At 34.5% G+C, this 11112-nt stretch overlaps 1 protein-coding gene and 2 non-coding genes across 3 annotated transcripts; 2 read left to right on the top strand and 1 right to left on the bottom strand.

Annotated features, from left to right (window-relative positions):
* Window positions 1-352: 352 nt before the first annotated feature.
* On the top strand, window positions 353-423 carry TRNAG-GCC (transfer RNA glycine (anticodon GCC)). Its single transcript has one exon. It is a non-coding gene; the product is annotated as a tRNA-Gly (tRNA).
* Window positions 424-2246: 1823 nt separating this feature from the next.
* LOC137930381 (uncharacterized) lies at window positions 2247-4400 on the top strand. The gene is made up of 3 exons (XM_068773624.1): window positions 2247-2265; window positions 2317-2526; window positions 3317-4400. Exons 1-3 carry the CDS (start codon window positions 2247-2249, stop codon window positions 4267-4269), a joined length of 1182 nt encoding a protein of 393 aa, XP_068629725.1. The 3' UTR covers window positions 4270-4400.
* A 5967-nt stretch (window positions 4401-10367) lies between these two features.
* Window positions 10368-10438, bottom strand: TRNAG-GCC (transfer RNA glycine (anticodon GCC)). The gene has a single exon. It is a non-coding gene; the product is annotated as a tRNA-Gly (tRNA).
* Between the last annotated feature and the right edge of the window lie 674 nt (window positions 10439-11112).

Below are 11112 nucleotides of genomic sequence, written 5' to 3'. Positions count from 1 at the left end.
TAAAAAGTATATTAACGCCATCTATGAAAACTTTATGAACCTGGCGTATTTAAATAAAAATTGATAACGTTACTAGATAGCAGCAAAACAAATCGTCAACGTAATTAATCATATAATAATTACTCAATACTATTTTCCTATTTTTTAATATAACACTGAAAAACATTTTTACACTGAATTAAACTAATAAATAAATTATTGTTACTTATTTTCGGGTAAATGCTTATTTTAGTTGGTTTATTCTATTATTGATTTTAATGAAGTTTTAGATATAATTATAAGATTAAAATGAATCAAAATTATTGGAGTAGCAACTTTCTACTTATTTAGTTATTGAATAAAATTCGACGTAGCATCGGTGGTTCAGTGGTAGAATGCTCGCCTGCCACGCGGGCGGCCCGGGTTCGATTCCCGGCCGATGCAAATCTTTTTTTGACAACAAAAAGAATTTTTTTATTCTCTCACATTATTTACATTTGTAAATTATACACAATATATTCAATTAGACAAAAGTATGATGATAATCAATCTATATCTAGAATCAACTTTATTGATATAAAAATTTGCTAATGTATTATTACCTTTAAAATCTGCAGACATCGGAGGTAATTATAGGCGTTACCATTAATTCGATCTCAGCTAAATTCTTTATACTTTCTATTATTATTTTACACGTGGTATATTAAAAGATTTTGTTTAAAAGCCGGATATTTTAAATATTCATTTAAAGGCTTCATGGTAAGTACTCGTATAAGGGAAAATAGAGACGAAAATTGAAAACGGTCACTAACAACAGACCACGACTCTGAGTCACGAGAAAATGACTAAAAAGGGGATAACAGAAAATAGGACATAGAACCAGTCGCAAGATGGACAATAACCCAGGCTTTTTACATAAAACAACTAAAATTACTTAAAAAGTGAAACTTTATATTTGACTACGAATATACAGCCTTTAGATCTTTGCCTCTTTTTTAAGTAACAATATTTTTAAATTAAAGATATAGAATAATTTGGATTATTCTCAGTAGTTTTATCGAATAGTCTTACCAGTAGGAATACTGGGAGTTTCCTTCTCAATAGACTTACTCATAGTAAGTCTTCAGGGGAGTTAAATTTTTCGGTCTATTCGCAGTATTATTACTTAGGCTTTTATATTACTAAATTCCTACATATTAATACCGTTTTGTTTTATTGCTAAATCTAATGGGATTAAAATTCCTAGTAAAGGGAAGGAAACTCCCTATAGTATTATTGGTAAGATTAGTCAGTAAACCTGCAGAGAAAAGGCGAATAATTTAACAAAAAATTAAGCAAGATTTTCAATTACAACTGTATTTTTAACTCAATAATTACATAACATAATAGGCGTCTGTAATGTTTTGATAAGTAGCAATTACGAAACACTTCAAGTGATTATAAGATTAAAACCTAATTAGCTAATTACTGTTTATGTGTTTTTCTAACTGCGCAAGTTCAGAACAAGGTAATGACTCTATTGAGATGAATAAATATTTAAGTTTCATTTATGTTTATGTGATTTATTTAATCGAATATACGAGAACGGGTAAGTCTGTTTATTTTTGACCTTCATATTAAACATACATGATAATTAAAGTTAAATCAAGAGGGATTGGTTATAGGTGGCCCTTAAATATATGAATGTATAGCTCATTTGTAAGCAAGCTCTGAAATCTGTTTTTTTTTTCTCTTTGGAATGTGATACACCTACATCTGGTAGTACAAAGTCTGCAGCAACAGATAGTGAACTAAATTAAATTTAGTATATAGTATTAGAACCTTTGAAAAGGCTTTTTTTAGTAAATTATCATTACGCGATTTATTCCTCTTTTTATCTATTTTTTCTCCTATTTTTTTTATTTAAAATTGGCGATCGCATCTCGATTCTCATCCGCGTAATATACGCACGAGTTCATGTGACCATAATTCTACCACGGCTGGAACAACGATGATAGTCAAACACATTAGCCCCTGAGCCTCGTGGATGGTGGGCGTTCTTTAACCTGCCGCTGTGATTTCAGATGTTGTTTAGCCGCTTAAGTGTAAATAAGGTACAGGGTGTTTCTCTGTTTCACCACCTCCTTAGAAGAATATATGCCCTCGTTCAACTCCTTTAGGGAAATACGCCAAACCTGGTTCCTGTGGGTGCACAACAGTTTCAGTATTTACTATTTCTGAAACGATTTATTTCTGGATAGGATGAATCATAGATTAATAGTCAGAAAATGAACTGTACATATTCTGGTAATTACCCCCTGCCAGACAGTCCCTAAATAGACTTAATTTTTATTACAGTACCACCATTATACTGCTTACAACGGTTAAACACCAGTGACTGCCACGGGGCACCCACTCCCGTGTTCTCTTACTACAAGCCAGGTTCTAGATGCGAGATAAAGATATGGAGGGGATGTCCTACTACGAATAAGTTCGACGACGAATACCAATGTTCACATCACTGCATCGCCAGGTTCTTGTACAGATTTCACGATAAGCCGACGAAAAGTGAGTAAAATAAACTATTAAGTTTTGTAGTATTTAATTACCAGCGCATTCAGCATTCATTGCCATGGTAGCCGAAGCACCAACATACACCTGCTCTATAATTTCAGAATAGGATCAACTGGCAGTGACTTGCCTCAAACGTCTACCGATGACCTTAACTAGATCAACTGTCCACCTTAAAGCCTCATCAGTTCTGCTATACCCTGCCTGGCCTGCCCACTGCTTTTTTTTTTCGGTTTCCCTCGCGCCGTGCTATTTTTCGATAGCCCGTCCCGGAGTATGCGTGGATACGCTACCCCCGAAACCCTCGTGGTGCTATCACGATGGTTCGAGACCACGTCGAACTATCGTCCGCCTCAGAGTCGCGGAAGCTAGTGGGAGTTTAGGGCCCCCACCCTAAACTCCCGGCCGCCTCCTTCAGTTAGCTCAGGTTACCTTGGCGTGCCCACTGCTAGTTTAACTCGACAGTCCGTTATCCTATACCAGTTTCGCTACTCCACGGATTTTCTCATCCCTCGTCGAAAAATCCAAGGCATAGACCTCTCCATGCCTTTGCAAGTATCTGTGAACTCATCATCCTTCCATCTCAACTTACATCTAAAACAGACCAATCCTTACTTATTGATATTGTTTGAAGTTCTATAAACTAAAAGCTACTTTTTTATTCCATTGATCGTTAAAATAATAGTTTACAGTATATAATACTTAATACATTTTTCTCATTTATTTATCTCATGGATTGTTTTAACCTTTATTAATTAGTTAAAAAATGGTCTGTCAATATTTTCAGACAGCTGCCACAAGATATTCAAGAGATCGCGATGCACGAAGCAAACTATACCCGTTTATACATACAACAGTAAAAGAAAAAGATGTGAACGTGCATTATGGAAAGGTTGTAAAACAGATAATAAATTTCTAGAGGAAAGCACATGCTTGGCAACTTGCAAACCTAATGACGAAGACAATAGATTTGTCGACGCACTTAAGTTCTTGCCGAGTGAAGCTGAAAAAATTCACTCTATACTTGACGCTTTTGTAAATCAAGAGGAATTATTGAAAGACACTGATGTTTCACACACGCCCACAACACACCAAACTACGCAAATATATGAACAAACTGTTACTCAATCTATATCATTTATGCCAAGTGATACTACTGTAGAAAGAGTTACTAGTGTAATAACTGACGAAACTTTGCAAGATATTAATGTTAAAAATACAACTCCGCTAACTACTCCAACGATAACGGATCCAACAACTACATCCACAATCCTAACAACTACAATAACTAAAGCACCTTTGACATCAACAGCACCAACTACAGAAACAATATCAACATCGACACCAACAACAGCAACACCAACAACAATAACACCAACAACAGCAACACCAACAACAATAACACCAACAACAGCAACACCAACAACAATAACAACACCAACTACAGCAACAACGGCAAAAATACTAACATCAACTACGACAACAACAGCAGCACTGCTTACAACGACAATGGCAACTATATTTTCATCAATGACAACAACAACAAAAACAGCAACAACACCAACGACAACGACAGCGGCGAAAACATCTACGACAACAGCAGCAACACAATCTATAATACATTCAGAAACCACTACAGAAATAACAAAAGCGGAAACCTTTAAGACTACAACCAACATCCCACCTTCAGGCACGGTCGAAGAAGTTGTAGTACCTGGAGCAGACTATACCGAGGATTAATAATATCGCTAGCTGGATCTGCAATGGCAGTTAACATTTGTGACTATTAACAATGCAAACAAAGAAGGTTAAACAATTGCACTAAATTTTCTTATTTAGTAGTAACATTTATATGAAAATTTTTATAGTTTTACATTTGACACTATCGTGAAAATAAAAAATAAGAAACTTGCATAGCGTGTTGTTTCTGTTACTAAACGGTGTTTATATTATTGCGGTGGCAAGCCAGATTAACGAACACAGTATGAAAAGTAAATAACCGAGCAAAAATTTTTTTTTTCCAATTTGTGCAATAGTACCCGACCGCGCCTTAAGAATTCGGGAGGCCAGACGAAATAAAGTAATGACCGCTCAGTCGCCTCCGAAAGCAGTCAATGCCAGCGGCGGACCACTTGGCTTTATTTTCCTCCCGGGATTTCCTAAACTGGTACTGAAACTTGTGCAGTGCGCTCTAGGAAATCTCGGCTCGGTGGAGGCCAAAGCAAAAAGAGTATATTTGCCACCGTCGCGAAGCGGGCTGACGGAACGGAACGACCAATACAGCAATTTCAGGAGCAATATACCATCTTAGTTTTGGTAAGAAAAGAAACGATTTGTGAATGGTTGCCACCAAATGTGTACACCAAAAACATTAATCTCGTACTTGTACATATTATTAAAAAAATAATTACAAAAAGAAACTTTTTCGCTTATCATTTCATATTAGTTAAATTAATGCAACAGATAGTACCGCGGTAACGAAAGGAACATGATTTCACAAATATCCAATTGGAAATATTAGGTAAAAATTAAAGAATATAATGCACCAATTAATGTCAGGAACGACTGTATTTCCGCAATGATAGATAACATTATATATGGTTCAATACAACAATTTGATTTATAATCTCATTCTTTGGCAAGCGATAAGGAATTGTTATAAATCGAGTCGCACACACTCCATTATCCTGTCAATTATCAGGATCGAATCGACGCTGCAGAGATAAAGTCAGATACTCGTATTTTAACAGACAAACGGATATAATGATGTCTGCTTCGCAATATACCGCTGAGCGTTCGTGTAAGAGACAAACTTCGACTTCTGTCTGTATCGCATTTCCTTGTGACCAAAATCATTGAAGATTGTAGACTGATATTAGCTAACACCTAACTTTAGCTAGGTGCCGTAGATATGGGTCCTACGGTCAACTTTTTAGTAGATATTACGTATGATAGATACCCGGCGTGGATAGGTATCCCTATAGGTAGACTGACGATATAGGTTAGGGAAGGACCGGTCATCGTTGCGACCTTTGGGGGAGGCATATGCCTTGCAGTGGGTGTCCATCGTCTGAAAAGAAGACTCGTAACAAACAGACATTTTGTAAGATACCTAGTGTTTCAGATGTTGCTTAACAGTAAAGGAAAGAGGACGTAATAGATGAGAAAGGAAACACATTGTTGAACGTGAAGGAAACAAAGAATGATACTCGAAAAGAAATTTGCTTCTTGATCCGTTGTCGCACTAATATTTCTACTTTCAGAGAGCTTGAGAATAAATAGTGGTGAACAAAAGTGGCCACGTCTGACTGTGTCACACCGTGGAGAAATTTGTTTCCGGGTAGCGTGAATGACTGAAATAACGAACGAATTAAGTTAAATATCTCACGGAATCACTTGCTCATCTGTACAGACGTGTGATACAACCCTCTTGGTCACAGCCCTCCGCCAAGAATACAAGACCAACAAATGGAATTGATCTACGACTAAAATCTAAGAAAGAAACTACGAATTGTCCCGTAGATTTCAAATAACATCGGTTCAGATATATTGTGTAATTATTTAGAATAATGTGATCTCAATTTCAAGCCAGTTAAAATTCTCAAGAAATAACCTTTAAATATACACGTACGTCAATGAGATGAACATGGTTGGAGGTTTATAAGTCATGCAACTTCCTATGTTACAAATTATATGTTAGAACAAGGATTCCCTGTCTATCATAGAAGGTTACAAGCGAAATTCAATGCAAATTGTTAAACACGCAGTTTTAATAGTGATTTTTTTTTGAGCTATTGCGCAATATTTTCTTATTCATAGAGCTTCCTATTCCTTGCAAAGTTATATAAAACTTTAAATAAAAGATAAATTAAAATGGTGAAACCATAACTTGACAAAAGGTCATGGTGTGATGATGGGAAATCGATTTTTGTAATAAGTCAACATAAAGCTTCACCACGTCACACATGACGAAGCAAATGGGATATTCTCTATAATTGTGTTTTTTAAAAAAATAATATACGATATCAATGGACAATGGAGAAAGTTAAAGTGTACAACTTGTCCCAATTGCGAAGTGAAAAGGAGATTAAGTATTAAAAACAAATAACGAACTGAAAACAAGTGGAACCGGATGCGGCGAAGTAGGAAATGCGGGCGGCTTCTTTTGTCCTTGGCACGTTTTAAACAAGGACACGTTGTATTGTCGCGTCTCTTGATAACAATTAACCTTGACAATGTTATATCGTAACTTTTTTTACTTGTACTAGTTTGTGGTAACCATTAATGATCTAAACAACTGAATAATATATAAGTGAATATCAACAACACGTATAATATATACATATATATATATATGTGTTTGTGTGTGTGTGTGTTAGGTATATACATTCATATGTTTTATATATATGGGTGTGTGTAATATATATGTTATATATTAAATAAAAGTAAAATTAACCAATTTTAAAATAAAATTTAAAATAAAACTTTAAAAACTGAATTTAAAGATAACTTTTTTATTTTTTCTTAAATTGCAATATTTCGTAATAAATTTAAAAATATCAAAAATCATATTAGAGTGTAAAGGATTTATTTAGTGATATTAAAGCTTGGAAATAAAGTCATCTACAAATGTATTCTTTTCATTTCAACATACCAAGGTGAATCAAAAAGTTCTTAGAAGTGCATATATATGAAACCTTTTTGGATCAAGTTCGATATTCAAATTAAAGAGTGTCTATCACACTATATTTATGCAGACTGTCACTTGTTTTTGTCAGTTCGTTCGCATGTAATAAATTTTTTTGTGCAACGAGTTGCTAAAAAGTCAAAATTATGGATAAAAGTTAGTTACGTGCGGTGATAAAATATCTCAGTTTGAAAAAAATGTCTACGAAGGAAATTTTTTTGGACATTCAGCAGACATTAGGGGGTGATGCTGTACCTTATTCTACGGTTGCGTACTGGGTGGCTGAATTTAAAAGAGGTAGATCAAGCTGTAAAGATGACCCGCGTTCTGGGCGGCCTTCAACCTGCGTTACAGAAGAAAATGTCAAAAAGGTTGAGAATCTGGTTTTGGAAGACAGAAGAATGACTATAAAACATATAGCTGAGATCCTAAAGATATCTTTTGGTAGCGTTCAATCCATTTTAATTGATTCACTGGGGTTCAAAAAAGTGTCTGCAAGATGGGTGCCACGAATGTTAACCGACGAAAACAAAAAGCGACGTTTGGAAATTTCCAAGCGTAATCTCGAAATCTTCCAGCGTGATTCGGATAATTTTTGCCGTCGTCTTGTCACCATGGATGAGACGTGGGTCCACCATTTTGATCCTGAAACTAAAAGACAAAGCATGTCTTGGAAACGACCATCCTCTCCATCCATTAAGAAATTTCGAGTTGCTCCTACCGCTGGCAAAGTTATGGCCTCTGTGTTCTGGGATAGTGACGGAATCCTTTTTATTGATTACATGCCAAAAGGCCAGACGATTACTGCACCCTATTATGCAAATTTAATCCCGCAAGTGCGTGAAGCGATTAAAGAAAAACGTCGTGGAAAACTGTCGTTGGGCGTGTTGTTCCTTCAAGATAACGCTCCTGCTCATCGATCGGAAGTTGCGCTCAACGCAATCCGCTGTGCTGGCTTCAATCTCCTTGACCACCCACCATATTCTCCGGACTTAGCCCCAAGTGATTTTCACTTATTTCCAAAATTAAAAGAGGAAATTCGTGGATCAAAATTTCACGATAATGACGCGGTTATAGCTGCCGTAGAGGACTATTTAGAGAGTCAAGAAAATAATTTTTTTTCACAAGGAATAAGGAAGTTAGAAACGCGTTATTCTAAATGCATTGCATTGGAGGGAGATTATGTAGAAAAATAAAATATTATTATTTAAATCTTTGCATTTTTTAATATTGATTCCAAGAATTTTTTGATTCACCCTCGTACGTTTGGAATCCTCATAGCTTTAAGTCGAAGGAAAAATTCAACCTGATTCTAGTTACTATCAAATTGTACTCGTCTTCTTCTTCTCATTGCGTAGCCAAATGAAAACTTTGAATTATTCCAACAATAAAAAATATTATGTTTACGTAAATAATTTGAACGATTTTTATTCTGGTTTTCAATAACACTACGTCGTCATCTGTAAAATTTCGTATATAATAACATATTTATTTTATTTAACTCCATTCATATTACCGTTTTACCATACCATATAAGGACGTGACAATTTTATTTCAAATAAGGGTAGCACTATATTGAGAGTGGAACATATCAATTAACATAACGCCCCACTTATCTCATTTTTTTATACGATAATTAATTAAAGTTTCATATCCAGTTTTAACAATTTTATTTCGGCGCCAATCTAGCACAGATAACAAATCGTATGTTTACCATAGATAATAAATCTATTTGCAAATATTTGCAAATTAGTATGTGAAACCGATGAATTTAAAAAAAAACCTCGCATCCGCTATGCTAGTACGGGTTGCATACATACTCAAGGACATTTTAGAGAAACAAGTTTTGATTGAGTTTTCTTCATATAACTGTATTTAACAGTTAAGATGATTTTTTATCTGCACTCGCGTGGGAACGAAAGATAGCTTTATAGCATTTAAATATGAATGCTATAAACATTTAAAATAAATGTGATAAATATGGCGATGTCTGTAAGGTTAGGCACTAGGAAAAAAGACAAGCTTTAGTATAAATATTTCGTAATGTAGATTATAATCTATTTAAAAATAAGTTGGAGAAGTTATTTTTTAAATCATTGGTGTCTTGTATGTTTCTAACGAAGTCCTAATAATGTCCTATTATAAATTACAGTTCGTTCGTCCGTTTTCTCTTCTGCTTCGTTACCAGTAACAAGTTGCTTTTGTTGTCTATAAAATCGATTGTTTCCATTTTAGTATTTTTTTTTACTAATACATATCACATAAGCGTAGCGTGCTGTAAAGATAAACAGTGGGCACTGCTGTCAAGGAAATGGAGAAGACTAATTGGCATAAGAAAAGTTGGTCGGCCATACATAAGACAAAAAGATAACATTTTGGAAATCAAAGGAAGGGCTTGAGCGAACAATGTAAAAGACAGAGATGCATGGAACACGCTGGAGGTAGCAACCTACACCCAAAGGGTCTAACTCAAAGAAAAATAAATTGCTATCTCCAAGGGAACACTAAAAGATTACGAACATTACTGTAAATGTAATTTGTGAAAGATTCGAAAATGAAAAGCTTTATTAATATCATAATATATAAATATTTTAACGTTAAAGTTAATATAGAGTAATCTCTACTTTTAAATATAACTATCTTTAAAAACATCCGTTCAGCATAAATATTAATTTTTCCGCGACTGTTCATAAATGTTCAATTGAATATTTAATTAAAATTAAACATGCATAGTAATGTCGTTCATTAATAACAGATGGCGCTGTATTAAAATTTGAATAAAAATAATCGAGAGTATTAAATCGGCTATTAATATGCTAAACTTTGAATGAGATATGTATCGCTAGCGTAATTAACGATTTATGCGGCTATAAAAGTATTACTCGTGCGGTTATTATTTTTAATAAGGCCTACGGGTGCGCGAAAGCGTAACCGACGTTATGCGCATCGCAATTTCTTCAAAATGGCGGACATAATTTACAATACCCAGTTTTATTTTCTTTAAATGATAATAATGTCGTCAACATGTAACTGTTGTATGTTGTAAATTATTTTAGTCGTTAAGCTAAATTTAATTTGAACAGTATTTTTGATTGAATGTAATTAAAAAGGATTTTCATTAATCTGGCTAGGTTAAGTTTCAAAAAAGTTTTGCATCGGCCGGGAATCGAACCCGGGCCGCCCGCGTGGCAGGCGAGCATTCTACCACTGAACCACCGATGCTACAACAATGCTGATGAAAATATGTAATTACAAAACTTTCTTTATGATCACATTAAAAGAATTTTGACGTAATTTAAAAATATGAAACCAGTACGCAATTTAAAAAGCAACTTAATCATTCTCAAATATAACAGTAAAAACTGTTTAGTGTATTTTTTTAAACTTACTAGGTCTCTCTAAGACATGTAGTAATAACTGTAAACAGAATTAGAAAAACGGAGCAAAGTTAGGCCGACAGGCAGAAAACGCTCAAAGGCAAGTCCGCCTTAACAAAATTTGTTAAAAACGTGAATAAATAAATAAAAGGATATTACACTTTTCGATAATATATTCTTTATTACGTATTTCATTCTTATGTTCTATTGTAACAATGTTTCGTAACGGTATTTGAACAAATGTACAATCTTTTTATGTATGCACGTTGGCAACCAAAATGTAGACAAAAATATTTCCGTATTGCATCTAATACAATGCAATATGCGGTGTGTAGTTGGTACAGGTGAAATATAAAATTTAGGAGACAAATACTAAGGTCGTTGACAGTTAAAATTGGATTTTTGTTTGAAACAGAAAATAATTTTATGCCGGAAAGATAGAAGGGATATGGGCCGAAAGTTATGTTATGCAGAAAGAAGAATTTCAGGGAGAAGAATAATTTTAGCATCCTTCCAAGC

The sequence above is a fragment of the Battus philenor genome, unplaced genomic scaffold (assembly GCF_028537555.1).
Source record: "Battus philenor isolate CCGP_79_NKW_IND1 unplaced genomic scaffold, ilBatPhil1.0.hap1 SCAF_6, whole genome shotgun sequence".
NCBI lineage: Eukaryota > Metazoa > Arthropoda > Insecta > Lepidoptera > Papilionidae > Battus > Battus philenor.
The sequence above is the reverse complement of the archived record's forward strand: the minus strand, read 5'-3'. Positions and strand labels throughout refer to the sequence as shown.